This window comes from Miniopterus natalensis, chromosome 1 (genome assembly GCF_054644295.1).
Source record: "Miniopterus natalensis isolate mMinNat1 chromosome 1, mMinNat1.hap1, whole genome shotgun sequence".
Classification (NCBI taxonomy): domain Eukaryota; kingdom Metazoa; phylum Chordata; class Mammalia; order Chiroptera; family Miniopteridae; genus Miniopterus; species Miniopterus natalensis.
The window spans coordinates 56,853,197-56,873,555 of NC_142081.1; the positions used below are offsets into that span (position 1 = coordinate 56,853,197).

The window sequence follows — 20,359 nt, forward strand, 5'->3', positions numbered from 1 at the left end:
GAGGACTAATTATAGAACTTGATAAATTAATAGTGAAATTCTTCTGTAAGAACAGAGAAAAAAATAGTTTTTTAAAATTTAAGGTAGGCTCAAGTTATTAAAAGCAGTAGTTTGCAAATCCATATGTGATATAGTGATTTATAATTAAAAAAACTGTATATTTGTTCTTCATCCTCTTTTCTGGCAGAGAGCTCCTAAAATCCTTGGAATTTCCTAAGTGAAGAGAGCCTTAAATGTATCCTTTGCTATGTTAATGAGGCTGCCAGGGCAACTGACCAAGGAATTAGAGGGCTGAATTTTCAGTCTTACCCCGCTGACATACATGGAGAGGAGAGGGGCTAGTGGTTGAGCCAATCAATGGCTGATTACTTAATTAACTATGCCTATGTAATAGAGCCTCCATAAAAACTCCAAATGATAGCCCAGTCGGGAGTGGCTCAGGGGTTGAGCATCGACCTAGGATCCAGGAGATCGACGTTCGATCCACGGTCAGGGAACCCAACCCCAGCAGAGAAGACCTGAAGACAAGGGTTGTTGATAGCTCCAAACAGGGTACTCAGGGCCAGTCACAAACAGTGTCTGACATTGGTCTGTAACAGAGACCATTCAAAATGACTGAGAGTCCTAGGAGGCCTACCTAATACATAGAAACAAACCCAAATAGGCAGCCTAAATGGGGAGACCAAAAAATAAGCCCCAAATGAAAGAACAAGAGAAGTCTCCAGAAAAAGAGCTAAATGAAATGGAGTTAAGCAATCTATCGGATATAGAGTTCAGAATACTGATTGTAAGGATGCTCAACAGCATGAAAAAAGATATGGAAACTATGAAGGAAATGAAGAACGACATAGCAGAAATAAAGAATATACTGGAAGGAATAAACAGCAGATTAGAGGAAGCTGAGGATCAGATCAGCAAGTTAGAAAACAGGGTAGAAAAAATCACTCAATCAGAGGTACAAAAAGAAAAAACAATTAAAAAACAGGAGGACAGTCTGAGGGAGCTGTGGGACAACATGAAATGTAACAATATTCACATCATAGGAGTGCCAGAAGAGGTTGAAAGTAAGCAAGGGTTAGAGAACCTGTTTGAAGAAATAATGGCAGAAAACTTCAATAACCTGGTAAAGGAAAAAGTCACACAATTCAGGAGGCACAGAGAGTCCCAAGCAAGAAGAATCCAAAGAGGCCCACACCCAGACACATCATCATTAAAATGCCAAAAATTCAAGACAAAGAGAATCTTAAAGGCAGCAAGAGAAAAGCAAGCTGTTACCTACAAAGGAGCTCCCATAAGGCTGTCAGCTGACTTCTCACCAGAAACTCTACAGGCCAGAAGGGAATGGCATGAAGTATTCAAGGTAATGCAAAACAAGGATCTGTAACCAAGACTACTCTATCCAGCAAGATTATAATTCAAAACAGATGATGAAATAAAGAGCTTCCCAGACAAAAAAAGGCTAAAAGAGTTTATCACCACCAAACCAGCATTGTAGGAAATGTTAAAGGGGCTGCTGTAATCAGAAGTAGAAAAACAGAGAAAGAGAAACATAGGCATAAAGAATTAAAATGGCTATAGATAAGTATCTATCAATAATAACCTTAAATGTAAATGGATTAAATGCTCCACTAAAAAGACATAGGGTGGTTGAATGGATAAGAAAACATGACCCAAATATATGCTGTCTACAAGAGACCCACCTCAAAACAAAAGACTCACACACGATGAGAGTTAAGGGATGGAAAAATTTTTTTCCATGCAAATGGAAATGAAAAAAAAAAGCTGGGGTAGTAATACTCACATTGGACAAAAGAAATTTCAAAATGAAGATGACAACGAGAGACAAGAAAGGTCACTACATAATACTAAAGGAATTGATCCAACAAGAGGATATAACCCTGATAAACATATGCACCCAATACAGGAGCACCTAAATTTATAAAAAAGCTTCTAGAGGACATTAAGGAGAGATCAACAGCAAGACAGTCATACTAGGGGACTTTAACACCCCCACTGATTTCACTGGATAGGTCTTCCAGACAAAAAATCAACAAGGAAACAGTGACCCTAAATGACATCCTAGATCAGATGGATTTAATTGACATTTACAGAACATTCCACCCCAAAGCTGCAGAATGTACATTCTTCTCAAGTGCCCATCAATAGATGAGTGGATAAATAAGCTGTGGTACATTTACACCATGGAATACTATGCAGCGGTAAAAAAAGAAGCATCACTTATCCTTTGGGACAACATGGGGGGAACTGGAGAGTATTGTGCTTAGTGAAATAAGCCAGTCAGAGAAAGACAAGTACCACATGATCTCACTCATATGTGGAATGTAATAAACAAAATAAACTGATGAACAAAACAGATCCAAAGACAGAAGCATGGAACAGACTGAGGGACCTCAGAGGGAAGGTGGGGGTGCAGGTGGGGGAGTGGGTGGGGAGAGATTAATCAAAGAAATTATAGGTCTATAATCATAACCCATGGACACAGACATTGTTATGGGGAAGACCTGGGACTGGGGTGGATGCGGGGTGGAGGGGATCAATGGGGGAAAAAGAGTACACCTGTAATACTTTCAACAATAAAGTTAAATTAAAAAAATAAATAAAATACTAAAAACATAACTACCATATAATCCGGCAATCCCACTTTTGGGATATTTATCGGAAGAAAACAAAAATACTAACTTAAAAAGATAATATGCACCCCCATGTTCATTGTAGCATTATTTACAATAGCCAAGACATGGGAACAACCTAAGTATCTATCAGTGAATGAATGAGTAAAGACAGCAATTGTGGCATATATATACATACACATACAGACACATGTATGTTCAGCCATAAAAAAGAATGAAATCTTGCTATTTCCAACAAGGATGAACGTGAGGGCATTATGCTAAGTGAAATAAGTCAGACAGAGAAAAAGAAATACTATATGATCTCTCTTATATGTGGAATCTAAAAGCAACAACAACAACAAAATACCAAGCTCATGGATACCGAGAACACATTGTTAATTGCCAGAGGCAGTGGGTGAGGGTGGGGATAGGAGAAAAGCATCAAAAGATAAAAAGAAAAAAGACAGATATAGAAAATTTGAATCATATTAAAAATATTGATTTTATATACATACATACATGTTTATATATATGCTAATGTGTATGACACAAATATATTATATATAATAAATATAAAACACTGATGCGTATCTATTGTTTCTAAAATAATGAAAATACCATATTCTAAATCTTGAAGATGAAATAAAATATTAGCAATTCTTAGAAAATTGCATTAAAAGAATTTAAAACCAAAAGCCAAGAAAAATCAGTCATATTTTTATGAACTAACAATGAATAATCTAAAAGGGTAATTAAGAAAATTAGATTTACAATAACATCAAAATGAATAAAATGCTTAAGAATAAATTTAACCAAGAAAACACAAGACTTACACACTGAAAACTATAAAACACTGCTGAAAGAAATTAAAGATACCCTATATAAATGGAAAGACATTCCATTTCCATGGATTGGAATACTTAATATTGTTTAGATGAGAGTATGCCCCAAAACAATCTACAGAGTCAATGAAATTCCTATTAAAACATCAGCTCCCTTTTTAGTAGAACTAAACAAGTGATTCTAAAATTCACATGGAATTGTAAGATATCCTAAATAGTCAAAAAAAAGTTATAAAGAAGGACAAAGTTGGAAGACTCACATTTCCAGATTTCAAAAATTACTACCAAGTTACAATAATCTAAACAGTGTGGTACTGTCATCTGATCTGAATGGAATAGAAGCGAGAGTCCAGAATAAACCCAAACATCTGTGGTCAACTAATTTTTGACAAGAATGCCAATACTGTTCATTGGGGGAAAGAAAAGTCTCTTCAACAAATAGTGCTCGGACAAATAAAACCCACATACAGAAGAACAAAGTTGCATCCTTACCTCACACCATATACAAAAATTAATTTAAAATAAATAAAAAACCTACACATAAAAGCTAATACTATAAAGCTCTTAGAAGAAAACGTAGCGGGAAGTCTTCATGACCTTCAATTTGGTAAAGGTCTCTTAGATATGACACCAAAAGCATGAACAACAAAAGAAAAAATAGATAAACTGAACTTCAAAATTAAAAAACTTTCTGTATCAAAGGACACTATCAGAGTAAAAAAACCTCACTGACCGGGCAAAAATATTTGCAAATCATATATCTGATAAAGCTTGTATCCAGAATACATAAAGAATGCTTAAAACTGAATAGAGACAACCCAATTTAAAAGTGAGCAAAGGACTTGAGACATTTCTCTGCAGAGGATATACAAATGGAAGTGATTACATGAAAATTTGCTCAATGTCATTAGTCATTAGGAAAATGAAAATGAAAATCACACTGAGATACCAGTTCATACCTACTAGAACAATAGCTGGAAAAAAAGGAAAATATTGAGTGTTGACAAGGATGTGGAGAAATTGAAACACTCATGCATTGCTGGTGGGACTGTGAAATGGTGCAGCTGATGTGTAAAATAGTTTGGCAGCTCTTATATAGGTAAACACAGAATTACCATATGACCTAGCAATTTCACATCTAGGTATATACTTGAAAGAATTGAAAACAGGCATTCAGCAAAAACTTGCAAAGGAATGTGCAGAGCAGCAGCTCCATTTACAATAGTCCCATCAATGGGAGAATGGATAAAAAAAATGTATTTGTACAATTGAATATTATCCAGCCATAAAAAGAAACAACATGGCTGAAACTTGAAAATGGTATGCTAAGTGAAAGAAGTCAGACGCAAAGACTACATATTGTATGATTCCCTATATAAGAAATATCCAGAATAGGGGAATTAACAGTCAGAAAGCAGATTAGTCATTGCCAGGAACTACTGGTAGGAGAGAATAGGGAGTGAATAATGAGTAGAGGCTTCTTTCAGGATGATGAAATGTGCTGGAACTAGATAGTTGTGATGATTGCACAACACTGTGAATGTCCTAAGTGAATTGAACACTTTGGTGAATTTTATCTGTAGTTTATCACAATTTAAAAATTATTTTTAATTAAAAAAATCTTTTGCATGATAAAATTAAGTTTCATATCAAGAAAGGCAATTAAAGAGGAAAACTGTGGTAAAGGCAATTTATAAAAGGTCAGTATCTGAAGATCTGAATTATTTATAAAGATTTGATACAAAGATATAGGATCAATTTCCAAAGTTACCAGGCTAAGTGGTCAAAACTGATGCACAGTTATATACCTAGAAATAATTACAGTAAAATTCCTCACAAAAATAGACAGGCAACTAGAAAGTAAATGCTTATTAAAACATCTTTAAGGTATGTATTCTAAATGCCTTATAAAAGAGTTAAAAAGCAAATGTGATCAAGTCATAGTGAAATAAGTCTAAACATCTCCACTAATACTGTGAAACTACTAAAGAATCTGACAATAAGTAACAACAGCTATAAAGCTAGTCAAGTACTTTGACCTACTAATTTCAGTTTGGGGGCTACACTTTTTTAAAATATCTATATTTTTATTGATTTCAGGGAGAGGAAGGGAGAGGGAGGGGGAGATAAAAACATCAATGATGAGAGAGTCATTGATCAGCTGCCTCCTGCATGCCCTCTGCTGGGGATTGAGCCCAAAACCCAGGTGTGTGCCCTGTCTGGGAATCAAACAGAGATCTCCTGGATCACAGGTCAATGCTCAACCGCTGAGCCACTCCGGCTGGGTAGGGACTACACTTTTAAAGGAACACCCAAAGTAGGAGAAGCATTAAGTACTTTGAAAAAAGATATTCATAGTTATTACAACTAACATGAGAGAAAATGAAATAATTTAAATAATCACTAAAAGAATAGAGCTAAATGAACTATTATTATTGCCTAAGCATAATGGGATATGTATATATGTGAGTGAATATACATATATATACACATACATATATTTAAAATGACAACTATGGAACTAACTATTCAAAAGACTTAAAATGTATGTAAGAAATAATGTCAAAGTAAATCACAAAATAGTGCTCACATTGATTTCAACTCTATAGATACATATTGAGAATTTGGAGTGTTTAAAACTCAACAGGCTCTTTTAAAAATAAGCTGTAGAGAGTGATCATTTCCTGGCAATTATTTTCCAATCACATTCTTTGCCCAAAGATTGGTAAAAAAACAAAAACAAAACCCCAAACATGTAAGGCAAATAAAAAATCTTTATGGGATAAACTATAAGTTCAGAAGAAAATCTTAAGTGATCAAATTAAGATATTTTATTTAGTTATACCCTTACTCTAAATTGTTTTTGGTTGAGATAAAAGTTTTCAGGCCAATATCTCAACAACATTTTGAGGAAATACTTTTTTCACCGTGTTTAAAATACCAGTTACATTCTTGTAATTAAAACATTTTTCATATAATACTTTAGTCAAGATACACAGATATGCTTTTAAATAACAAGGAAGAAAAGTCAATTAAATGCACATAAACTATATTTTCCTATAGATGCTGAAATATGAATAACTATCATAAGACCAATAAAAATATATCTTTAATAGATTAAAAAAATGTAACTCTCTGCAGTTCTCATCCTACAAGCAACCTGTGTACAAATAGCTGCCTAAACACTGCTCTGAACATAGAAGCCATCATAAAAAGCTAACAAAGGCAAACTGGAGCTTTTAGATATTTTTGCCTGCTCAGAAGCTGAAGGGAAGAAGCCTTGAAAAGCAGAGGCAGTAAAAAAAGTATAGTTTAAGGGAGCTGTCTCACGGTTTAAGAAACAATGTCCTGCCCCAAATTCTCTCTCCTACCAGAATTTTTTCTTATAGTTCCTGAGAATCTACCAGTGAGTTATAATTAATAGGCATCATCCTTTTATCAAAATCAGTACCTCTGAAACAATTAGGCAGTCATACTTTATTACACAGTACTATGAATATGTTCAATTTCTTTCACTTCTCTCCTTAAGGCCTAAATGAAGTAAACTGCAATTGGAGGGAATGGAAAAGAAAGCAGCACTGTGTCATCTACTATGGCAGTCTTCCCAAGTCTATATGTCTCCCAGAATCCACTTTTCAAAACTCCTTATCCTCTCTTCCTTACAATCAAAGTTTTCAATCACTAGCCCAGTAAGCTATATCTTTTCTCACTTCTCCAAAAAATTTTTAGTCATAAGAACAGTATTTTTAAAAAATGAACTCACCTAAAATTTATTATTTAACACCGGCAAACATGAGAAGCTTCTTAAAATCTTAAGATCTCTATCCATTTAAAACCTGCTTTTCTTTTAAATTTTACCACCATTTAAACTTTCTGCTTATATGCATATAGCTCTACTATACATTCATTTATTAGAGATTATAATATAAAGGCTTTAATTGAGCCTTGTAAACAAAAATTATACTTAAAGAAATCTTTTCAACATAATATTCATCAACTCATTCTTACTTTGCTTCAACTTATGGAAATCACCGACTCTATCCTTGGTAGCCTGCTTTAGCATATCTGCTTGAATTCTGGGTTCACTCTCCAAGTTTGGGCCTGGAATTAAGCGCTGAAGAAGACTGGAAGGGTTCTGTTTTGAAGTTCCAGGGTTTCCATTGTGATTTATATGAGAATCTATGACAGAGAAACATCAAGTTAAGGTCCTATTTGCAGAAAAATTTCACAGGACCTGCTTTAGAAAAGCTAAGACACCCTGTTGTCTGACACTGGGTAGTCAGGTAGCATTTTTTTTTAACGACTTATTGTAATTTCTTTAACCAAATTTTATAACCAATGTGATTCTAGCTGTGTGATGTGTACTAATCAGTCCCCACGAGCATCTCCAGTACTGATTATAAACCTATTCGCCAAAGGGATATACAGTAGAAACAGAAAAATTAAAATTGCAATGATACAAGTTGGATGACTCTTTTCCTCCTTCCAAATGATACATTCTGTCAGAAATCTCCAAAATCCAGTTAGGCTTTTAGAAGTTCCAAAGTCTAAGTCATTTTCATCTATACAGTTACAACTGTTAACTCGTGACTTTTTTCTTATTAGTAGCTCCTGGATATAACATTTCTTTCACCCACCCCCTTTTTTTCTTCATCAAAGCCTTGATTTAGATCCATAATTATTACAATTAATTTTTATCATATCAATTCTCATTTTAGGAAAACATTTCTGTAAAATCAAATAGGGTATTCAGAAAACAGAAACATTCATAAGTACAGAGTAGGGAGTTTAAGATAGGTAGATCTAGTAATTTATAGAAGGCCTCTGCAGGATAAATTTGAACACATTTTGAAGAAGGTAAATACATACAGACTGACAGAGGTGAAAGGGAATATAGTCCAGAATGGCAGAAACATAATTCTTCTGCTTTTAGCAATCTATTAGATAACCTGCAGTCTTTTTATTTTATTATTTAATAAGTAAATAAATAAATATGCTTTTATTGATTTCAGAGAGAGGAAGGGAGAGGGAGACATAGAAACATCAATGATGAGAGAGAGTCATCAAACAGCTGCCTCCTGCAGGCACCCTTCTGGGGATAGAGCCTGCAATGCAACCAGGGCATGTGCCTTGAGAACTGGACCTTAACCTTATGGTTCATAGGTCAACATTCAACCACTAAGCCATGATGGCCAGGCAGATAACTTGCATTTTTATTTTATTTTTATTTTTTTAAAAATATATCTTTATTGATTTCAGAGAGAGGAAGGGAGAGGGAGAGAGAGAGATAAAAACATCAGTGATGAGTTGTCATTGATTGGCTGCCTCCTACATGCCCCTGACTGGAGGTTGAGCCCACAACCTGGGTATATGCCCTGACAGGGAATCGAACTGCGATACCCTGGATGGTAGGTCGATGCTCAACTGCTGAGCCACATCTGGCCAGGCTAACCTGCATTTTTAAGTGATTACTTCTCCCTGAGCTTTTATCAGTCATTTGAAAAAATATAACATTAACTAGAAGAATGCTACTTCACTATGCTGTTAAATGACGTTTTATTCACTAAACAATACATGACCAGGAAATTGGTTTTCAAGTAAAAATTTAAGAATAAGACTTCATACCTGGAACCACATTTGGGGCAAGAGGTTGTCCAGTTGGACGATGGGAGCTTGCTTGTTGACTGCCATATTGAGAAACAGAAATTGGGGGTTTCCTTAAAACTAAAAGAAAAAATAGACCCATATTATTCCCATTGGTTTTATGATTTCTAAAAACCAAACATCATAAATTTACACTGCACTAATCCTATGATGCTTATCCTAATTTTGTAATCTTTATAGTTGATACATAATTAATTTGTGGTTACTAACTGATACATCATACCACCCATCACAAATTTTGGTGATCAATAAATTTGACCAGAATATAAGAAAGTTGGAACTCTATCTTGCTCACCACTATATTCCCAACACTTTGAATAGTGCCTGGCATATAAGAGGAGCTCAACTAAGATTTGATGAATGAATAAGTAAAAAACCTCTTCAGATACAGTAATACCTTTTTATATAGGTAGTATGAATAAAACTTGAAATGTATAGATTAGGTGAAGCAGTAAAAATATGCTACTCCAAGTTGCTCAGATTTAAATAAAAACTAAATACAAGTGATATAACAATTGAAATTTTATTTTGAAGAGAATTTTAAGTTGTACCAAGGGTTTTAGTACAAAGATGTACATACTTATAGTCAGGACTTTCCTCTCCCTTAAGAAATGAAGGTAATAGGGAAGGAGATAACTTTTCACTCACTAGCACTAATTCCACTGCATCCTTGGGCAGTTAAACATGAAGAAAGGAAGAGAGCAAAGAAAGAAACTAGAGAGAAGAAAAACAAAGAAAAAAAAATAGAAATGCCCATCTATAAGATATGGTTAGTGGCGCATTATTTTTCTAAAACTTTGGTGTGGCAGAGACAATGCTATGTGATCCTATTTTATTATATTTCTCCTGGGCACAGAGGAACATCAGCTTCCATATGGTTAGGGGCCAAAAGACAGGGTTCTGACTATGAGAATGTATACGAAACTGAGTGTGACACTTCCAAGTACGGTGATAAAATCTTCTGTGAAAATCATCTATAATCTGTCTTCCCTTTTTGCCACAACTTAGGCGGCTACACATGAAGATGGTGGCTTGACATAATGAATGGGGACACTGCTTGAAGGAGAATGGCGAAGACAGTCATCCAACCTGTATCAGACTGTAATATGAACAATAAACCTTTATTGTTTTAAGTCACTGCAATTTGGGGGTTATAAATTAATACACCACAGCCTAGTCAATCCTAACTAGTGTATCTGGGTTATTTTTATAATCCTCAAAGTTTATTTCAATCACTAAATTTCATTTATTTTTACATAGAGCTCTAAACTTAAGGACCTAAGAAGTTTAAAATTCCCTCTAAGCAATCAACCTACTCAAATTTAAAGAAAGTTGAGGTTTTCTATATCTTACTGTGATTCCCATTTACCTTGTTCCTACTGCCAGCTATAATGCCCAACACCCACTTCTGCACATAAAACGGCTAAATAACAACAATCACCTAACATCTTAAAAGAGCAGTACTGCCGGGCCAGGCGTGGCTCAGCAATTGAGCATCGACCTAGGATTCAGGAGATCGTGGTACAATTCCCGGTCAGGGCACATGCCCGGGTTGCAGGCTCAGTCCCCAGTCAGGAGCCTGCAGGAGGTGGCAGATCAATGACTCTCTCATCATTGATGTTTCTATCTCTCTCTCTCCCTCTCCCTTCCTCTCTCTGAAATCAATAAAGACATATTAAAAAACAAAATAAAACAGCAATACTGTGACAGGTTTAACAATACAATTTTGATTTGTTAACAGACTCTGAAGACATTAAGTGTCTGGTAGGTATATTTGGAAAAGAAGTCAGTCACAGTCTACAAATTTGTTGAACACTGTTGAACCATAGCTGGCTCCATCACTATACAAACCAGAAGAGAGGGAACCTCCTCTACTAAACAAGAAATAATCATACATGTCCTTAGTTTATATAATAATGGCTCCAGCTCAAGAACAAGGTGACTATTTGGAGGCAAAACTATGATTTAGATAGGTAGGAAAAAGCTGGATTAAAAGACCCTTTATAAAGCACCCAGAGGAATTCAGACCTAATATAATAGAAACAGAGTAATAGTGTGACACTCTTATAAGTTTGACATGAGTAATACATATTCCTATAGAAAGCTTACAAAAATAGAAAAGCACAAAGAAATTTATTTTTGTTTTTAATTTTTAAAAAATATGTCTTTATTGATTTCAGAGAGAGGAAGAGAAAGGGAGAGAGAGATAGAAACATCAATGATGAGTCATTGATTGGCTGCCTCCTGTATGCACACCCTGACTGGGAATAAAATAGATCTCCTGGATCATAGGTCGATGCTCAACCACTGAGCCACACTGGCCAGGCAGCACAAAGAAATTTAAAATTAACTCTCATTTCACCACTTAGGATAACCACTGTTAACATTTTGAGCCTAACTCTTCAGTGTTTTGTTTGTTTGTTTCTTTATATTATACTATATACCTTAAAGAAAATTAGGATTCCATCATATATGCTATCTTACCAGATTTATTTTCTGTTTTCCTCTGTATTAGTTTAAAAAATTAAATTTAATTTATTGGGGTAACACTGGTTAATAAAATTATATAAACTTCAGGTTTACCACTTTATAATGTAACATCTATGTACTCTATTGTGTGCTCACGACTAAAATCTAGTTTCCTTTTGTCACCATGTATTTGATCCCCTTTACCCTCCTCATCCTCCCCCATCCCCTCTTCCCCTCTGATAACCACGATTCTGTTGTCTGTATCTATGAGTATCTTTTTTGTTTGTATGTTTATTCTGTTTGTTCATTTGTTGCTTTTAATTTTATAACCCACATGAGTGAAATCATATGATTCTTGTCTTTTTCCATCTGATTTATTTTACTTAACATAATATTCTCAAGATCAATCCATGCCCGGCCGGGCATGGCTCAGCGGCTGAGCGTCAACCTAGGATCCAGGCGATCAGGGTTCGATTCCCGGTCAGGGCACATGCCCAGGTTGCGGGCTCGATCCTCAATCTGGGGCATGCAGGGGGCAGCCAATCAGTGACTCTTTCATCACTAAAGTTTCTATCTCTCTCTCCCTCTCCTTTCCTCTCTCTGAAATCAATAAAGACATAAAAAAAAAATCCATCCATGTTGTCACAAATGGCAATATTTTATCTTTGTTATGGCTGTGTAGCATTCCATTGTATATATGTATCACTTCTTCTTTATCCAGTCTTTTTTTTAAAAATCCTCACCTGAGGATATTTTTTGCATTGCTTTTGCAGAGAGTAGAAGGTAGAGAGAGAGAAAGAAACATCAATGTGAGAGAGACACATCGATTGGTTGCCTCCTGCATGTGCCGTGACCAGGGCCAGGGATCAAGCCTGCAACCAAGGTACATGCCCTGGGCCAGAACTGCATGCAGGACCCTTCAGTCCGCAGGACGATGCTCTAACCACTGAACCAAACCAGCTAGGGCCAGTCTTTTTTTTTTTTTTTTTTTTTTAAGAGAGAGAGAGAATTTTATAGAGAGGGAGGGAGGGAAAGAGAAAGAGAGGAGGTCGATTTTTGTTGTTCTGTTTATATATTCATCCATTGGTTGATTCTTGTATATGCCCTGACTGGGGATTGAACCTGCAACCCTGGCATATCTGGATGACACCCTAATCAAATGACCTACCAGTCCAGGGCTATCCAGTCATTTTTTTGAAATGACACTTAGGTTGCTTCCATGTCTTAGCTACTGTGAATAATGCTATAATGAACAAAAATATAATGAACATATATTTTTACAAGTAAATGTTTTCAAAATGTCAGGTAGATGCCCAGAAGAGAGACTGCTAGGTCATATACCAGCTCTATTCTTAATTTTTTGAGGAATCTCCATACTGTTTTCCATAGTGGCTGCACCTATTTACATTCCCACTGGCAGTGTGTGAAGGTTCCCTTTTCTCCACATCCTCTCCAACACTTGTTATTTCTTGTCTTATTTTTTTTGGCTTTTTAAAAAAATATGTTTTTATTGATTTCAGAGAGAGGATGGAAGAAGGAGAGAGAGACAGAAACATCAATGATGAGAGAGAGTCATTGATCGGCTGCCTCCTATATGCATGCCCTGACTGGGAATAAAACCATGACCTCCTGTTTCATAGGTCGATGCTCAACCACTGAGCCATGCTGGCTGGGCTCTTGTCTTATTGATAACAGCCATTCTAACAGGCGTGAGGTGGTATCTCATTGTGGTTTTGATATGTATTTCCCTTATAACTAGTGATACTGAGCATCTTTTCCTATATCTGTTTCCCATCTGTCTGTCTTTCTATGAAAACTGTCTTTTCAAGTCCTCTGACCAATATTTTATCAGATTGTTTTTGTTGTTGCTGAGCTGTATTAATTCTTTATATATTTTGGATATTAGCCTTCTCCCATTTGGTTGGCTGCCTTTTTGATTTGTTGATGGGTTCTTTTGCCATGCAGAAGCTTTTCAGTTTGATGTAGTCCCATTCATTTATTTTTACTTTTATTTCCCTTGCCTTTGGAGCCAAGTTCACAAAAACTCTCTGAGACCAAAGTCTATACTTTTAACGCCTATGCTTTCTTCTACGCGTTTTATTGTTTCAGGTCTTATATTCAAGTCTTTAATCCATTTTGAGTTAATTTTTGTGTATGATGTTAGATAGCAGAGCCTGGATTTATTCTTTTGTATGCGGCTTTCCAGTTTTCCTAACATATTCTATTGAAGAGACTTTCCTTTCTCCATTGTGTGTTTTTGGCTTCTTTGTTGAAAATTAGTTGCCCATATATGTGTGGTTTTACTTCCAGATTTTCAGTTCTGTTCCATTGGTCTGTGTGTCTGTTTTTCTGCCATATTGTTTTTATTATTATACCTTTGTAGTTTCAAGTCAGAGACTGTGATACCTCCAGGTTTGTCTTTTTTTCTCAGGATTACTTTTGGCTATTTTGAGTCTGTTGTGGTTCCATACAAACTTGAGGATTATTTTGGTTTTATTTCTGTGAAAAATGCCACTGGGATTTGATGAGGATTTGCATTAAAATCTGTATATTGCTTTAAGGAACATGGACATTTTTATAGTGTTAATCTTTCAACCCATTGTGTCTTCTTCAATTTCTTTCAACAATGTCATGTAGTTGTCTGTGTACAGGTCTTCTCTGAGTCTGTGTCTCCTGGATTCAAATCCTTTAACACCCCAAATAAACTTTTGATTTGTTTAAAAAAAGAGAGAGAAAGAAAAACGAACTCTGAGAAAGGCCTCTAATGTGCCATGACATCATAGACAGTGTCTGTATATACAGATGTTTTTGGTATTAATGCTAACTTTACTCAAAATATATACATTTTTAGTGTTTTTCTCAGTTCTAAGCTATAGTGCTACAGCTATATATGCATTAATATGGCAAATTCATATTGTGAAAATCAGACTTGAATTTGTTGGCATCTAATCAAAAGTAGCATTATTTATCCCTTTTAATTCTAATAAATTGGTTATGTGTTTCGTTTTTTTTAAAGTTTGCTTTGCTGAAGTCATTCATGTAAGAAAGACATTTGAAAACCACTTTCTGGTAAGGACAGTACCTAAAAATGGTCAAGATAAAATCTCTAAGACTTCTTGCATTCCCATTTCATTTACCATAACTCTGACATTTCCTGGTGGACAGGTAATAAATTATGATAGTGGGCCAATGAGAAAATAAACTGAGACAGTACACATTTAGGGTAGTAATGATAAAATTTTAACTTGAATACTATGTAGAGATGGACAATAGAAGTTAAAAGTTGTATATTTACATGTAAATATATTTTTGTAGCTATATGACATGAAAAATAAATGCGTAGAAGCAGGTAAACAATCTTTGACTATGTATCTGAATAGAGTAATTCTACATACTAGAAAATACTGATACTGCTGGGACACGCTTTAAGAATCACTGGATGACTTCATTGACTTACAAAGAATGTTCATTTTAACTCCATATTTTTAAACTCATGCTATTGTATTGCTCTTGTCCTTACCTTTATTTTAGGGGACTATACTATGACTCGAAACCCCAAAAAATATAGACATGAAAGAATTTGAGAAGATAAAAAAACAATATAAATGAAAGGACTAATACTTCATATGGACCTCAAACACTCAGCAACTTTAGCCACATACAAAAAGCTGTAACCATAGAAGTAACCCCCAAGATTAAAAGGAATAAAAACAGCCAAGAATAACCACAGACATGCTGTTACTTCTGATTTTCTGCCATAATAAATTGGAGTCAGCAGGGAGGAATACCTATGATAGCTAAGAAACATAGAAATGGCAAAAAAAACAGAGACATGAAAAAAATAACACAAATAAAAAACTTGAATGGGATTAGGAAAGCAGCAGTGACACAGACTTCAAATGGAAATGGATGAGAAACAGACACATTAATGAGGAAAGAGATATATACAGAGCAGAAGTGATGACAAAAGGAAAAACAGTGAATAAACTATTTAAAGTGTGAGGTAATTAAATGAAAGGACCAGCCAAGTCCTAAAAACCTATGTAAAGGTATTACTGTGCTATATTAAAGCACACCAACAGCACAGCAATCTGGGAAAATTTAGTATGAAAGAAATGAGCCAATAAACTTTTAGTAAACATAAATGGCTCTAACATAGCATAACTGTCATGAATAATAACTGAGTCAAAAAAGAAAAGGTTCAGCCTGGCCGGTGTGGCTCAGTGGTTGTGCGTCAACCTAGGATCCAGGCAATTAGGGTTCAATTCCTGGTCAGGGCACATGCCTGGGTTGCGGGCTAGATCCCCAGTCAGGGGAGTGCAGGAGGCAGCCGATCAATGACTGTCTCATCATTGATGTTTCTATCTCTCTCTCTCTCCCTCTCCTTTCCTCTCTTTGAAATCAATAAAGATATATCAAAATAAAAGAAAAAAAAAGGTTCAAATATGATTGAATCTTATCAAGGAAAAAACAAGTACTTTATATACTTTAGCAAAAATTTTCATAAAAATTGTATCCAAAAAGTCCTGGAAATTAATGGGTAGTTAAGTAACTGGAAATATCAGTCATACAGATATCTGTGACTTTTCTTGTGTTACTCAAAAAGATAATAGGGTCATGTGAAAAATACTATGAATGAAAAGATGGCAAGGGACTGAGTAGAAGTTACACTGACACTCTTCCAGGACCAAACTGGAATTACAACTAAAATATAGAAAAATCATCCTGAATAATCAACTGCAACTGAAGATGCGCTGGAGAGTACCCTCATAACCAAGGAGGAAAAGTGGAGACCACATAGAGACTGGTAGGAAGTACAGAGGTGTGAGAAGGTTGGCTAGGCTCCCAGAGGCAGCAGCTGCAGGGCCAGAGGGATATCTCAGCTGTGGGGGGTTCCACTAGGACTCTGGGGCCAAAACCCCAGGCTGGGCTTCCCATCCAAGAGCACGAGAACTGAGAAAGGTGCTCACATAACATCTGGCTGTGAAAAGCATCCAGGTTTCTGTCTGCCAGGGAGAAACAGCTGGAAATGCAGGCACACTCTTAAAGGGCCAATGCACAAAGTTTTGTGTGCAGCCACTCACCTTGGGTTCCAGCAGAGGGAGGGCAGAGTGGACTGGAGCTGTGTGAGGAGAACCTAGGGTTTTGGGCTCTGGAGATAGAGCTCAGAGGGTACCCCTCTGGATTCCTGTGCAGAGTCATTCCTCCATACTGCAGAGCAGACAGTTACCTTCCAAGCAGCTTTGCCTGAGGGGGAAGCAACTGCCCTACCCTGCCAGAAAACCTCTCCCCCTACCCCTTGGAGTTTCTACAGCCTAAGGCTCATTGAGAAAATCAGATTAATCAGCCTGCAGCCAAAAGCAGACCTCAGAGTGCTTTGAGTCTTTGCCTGAACTGCTTCTGGACCGAGGTCTTGGAAAAGCAGACTTTGGTGTGAATCTTGGTCCTGTCCAAATGCACCCAGCCCAAAAAGAGGGGACCTCAAGCACTGGGTTGTTGAAAGCTTCAAACAGGGCACTCGAGGCCAGTCAGAAACAGCATCTGGCATTGGCCTGTAACAGAGACCATTCAAAATGACTGAGAGTCCTAGGAGGCCTACCTAATACATAGAAACAAACCCAAATAGGCAGCCTAAATGGGGAGACCAAAAAATAAGCCCCAAGTGAAAGAACAAGAGAAGTCTCCAGAAAAAGAGCTAAATGAAATGGAGTTAAGCAATCTATCGGATATAGAGTTCAGAATACTGATTGTAAGGATGCTCAACAGCATGAAAAAAGATATGGAAACTATGAAGGAAATGAAGAATGACATAGCAGAAATAAAGAATATATTGGAAGGAATAAACAGCAGATTAGAGGAAGCTGAGGATCAGATCAGTGAGTTAGAAGACGGGGTAGAAAAAAATCACTCAATCAGAGGTACAAAAAGAAAAAACAATTAAAAAACAGGAGGACAGTCTGAGGGAGCTGTGGGACAACATGAAACGTAACAATATTTACATCATAGGAGTGCCAGAAGAGGTTGAAAGTAAGCAAGGGTTAGAGAATCTGTTTGAAAAAATAATGGCAGAAGACTTCAATAACCTGGAAAAGGAAAAAGTCACACAAGTTCAGGAGGCACAGAGAGTCCCAAGCAAGAAAAATCCAAAGAGGCCCACACCCAGACACATCATCATTAAAATGCCAAAAACTCAAGACAAAGAATATTAAAGGCAGCAAGAGAAAAGCAAGCTGTTACCTACAAAGGAGCTCCCATAAGGCTGTCAGCTGACTTCTCATCAGAATCTCTACAGGCCAGAAGGGAATGGCATGAAGTATTCAAGGAAATGCAAAACAAGAATCTGAAACCAAGACTACTCTATCCAGTAAGACTATTATTCAAAATAGATGGTGAAATAAAGAGCTTCCCAGACAAAAAAAGGCTAAAGAAGTTTATCACCACCAAACCAGGATCGCAGGAAATGTTAAAGGGACTGCTGTAATAAGAAGAAATAGAGAGAGAAACTGGCATAAAGAATTAAAATGTCAATAAATAAGGACATATCAATAATAACCTTAAGGACTTTAGGGGAGAGATCAATAGCAATACAGTCATAGTCGTGGACTTGAACACCCCACTGACTTCACTGGATAGATCTTCCAGACAAAAAGTCGACACAGAAACAGTGACTCTAAATGGCACACTAGAATAGATGGATTCAATTGATATTTATAGAACATTTCACCCCAAAGCTGCAGAATATACATTCCTCTCAAGTGTACATGGGTCATTCTCAAAGCTAGAGAACATGTTAGGACACAAAACAAGTCTCTACAAGTTCAAGAAGACTGAAATTATATCAAGCATCTCAGATCACAAGGGCATGAAATTAGAAATCAACTACAGTAAAAACACTCAAAAACATTCAAACACATGGAGGCCAAATAACAGGTTATTAAACAATGAGTGGGTTACCAATAAGATCAAGAAAGAAACAAAAAACTTCCTTGAAACAATTGAAAATGAATACACAACAACCCCAAATCTATGGGACACAGCAAAAGCAGTGCTAAGAGGGAAGTTCATAGCACTGTAGGCCTACCTCAAAAAGCAAGAAAAATTTTTAGTAAACTATCTAACCTTACAACTTAAAGAATTAGAGAGCTTCCCTGTGAAGCCATCCAGACCAGGGCTTTTTGTTTGCTGGGAATTTTTTTATTGCTGCTTCAATTTCATCAGTTGTTATTGGCCTATTCAGGTTTACTGATTCTTCCTGATTGTTTTACATGATCTCACTCATATGTGGAATCTAATAAACAAAATAGACTGAGGAACACAATAGATCCAGAAACACAGAAACTTGACACAGAGTGATGAATCTCAGTGGGAAGGCAAGGGTGGGGGAGTGGATGGGGAGAGATTAATCAAAGAACTTATATGCATATATGCATAACCCATGGACAGAGACTATAGTGTGGTAAAGGCCTGGTCTGGGAAGGAGGGGAGGTACGGGGGGGAGGGGATCAATGGGGAAAAAAAGGGGGACATCTGTAATACTTTCAACAATAAAGATACATTAAAATAATAATAATGATTGCTTTAGTTAAATACTCTACTAACTTTTACTTACCAGTGGGAAGGTCTTCAACTTTTGCAAGGTCATTCTCTTCTATTCCAGGCATTCCTGCATCACCACCTGGTTTGATTAGTTCTGCCCGAGTAACAAAAGATATAATTCTATATTTTCCTTACATAAATTGAAATTGTTTTGAAGGAAGGTAACAATCAGTTTCTAAGGCAACAAGCTACACTGACTAAATGTCTTTGTACCTTGCTTTGGACATAGTTGTGACTAAAATAACATTGTTTTTTCTGTGTCAAGGGATCTAAATTTGAAACAATACAGACACCTAATCATAAATGAACTAAAATCAAACAATATTCTTTATGATTGAAAATGTTCACTTCAAAATGAGAAAAGTCAATATCCTATTAACACAAAACAAAATCACTGTAATACCTTTCCCATGTGGAATATGGTCGCTTGAGGGTTTTTCATTCTTATCTTCAGCATTCTCAGCTACTTCTGGAACATTTTCAGGTACTGTATGTTTGTTTATGCCCAATTCATTTCCATCTTTTAATTCCAACTTGGAGGCCTCATGCTGTTAGATAAAGATTTGGTAATAGTAAGTATTTTGCAGTTGAAAACGTTAAATCATTCACATATTAACTAAATGTTCTGAAACAGTTCATTTTCTGAATTTCAAACACTTGGAAATGTGGGATATAATATTATTTTCTGTTCACCTTATATGAAGTCAAAGAATAACCAGCACATTTTAAAGTCTCTAATTAAAGCCAGTGGCCTACAATATTAGACAGAGTTTAATTCTCTTTGGCTATGCTAAGGGAGTGATTCTGCAAGAAGAGAGTCTTGCTGAGCACTGTAGGTTACTGTGGAGGCCTACAGTTGGGCATTGACCTGGGTGCTGTGGGCAGGCTGGTTTCTTTACAGGCAAATGTTATAATCCAGCAGGACGGCAGGCAGCAGAAGATTGGTACACAGGTGCTCCCTCAAGTGTGATAAATGGCTGCTGACATTGTCAGGCTTTTTTCCCCAAGTAGAAAGAGCAAGGGTGATAAACAGCCAATTTCTTCCCAGGTGCACTGACCACTAAAGCATAAAAAGTAATGGCAGAGCAACACACCATGTCAGTGCCCCTTCCAACCTGCTCCTAAACACATCATCTCCTTGGAAACTTGAATCTT

The 20,359-nt window shown here is 36.4% G+C and overlaps 1 protein-coding gene across 1 annotated transcript in view; it reads right to left on the reverse strand.

Annotated features, from left to right (window-relative positions):
- The window catches only part of GOLM2 (golgi membrane protein 2), an 80,921-nt gene that overhangs the window by 27,625 nt on the left and 32,937 nt on the right, over positions 1-20,359 (reverse strand). The window contains exons 5-8 of the mRNA XM_016211435.2: positions 19,608-19,752; positions 19,218-19,298; positions 9,101-9,199; positions 7,484-7,654 (exon numbers count right to left, since the gene is read on the reverse strand). Coding sequence (XP_016066921.2) covers positions 7,484-7,654; positions 9,101-9,199; positions 19,218-19,298; positions 19,608-19,752 — 496 coding nt within the window. The remainder of the gene's footprint in view (positions 1-7,483; positions 7,655-9,100; positions 9,200-19,217; positions 19,299-19,607; positions 19,753-20,359) is intronic.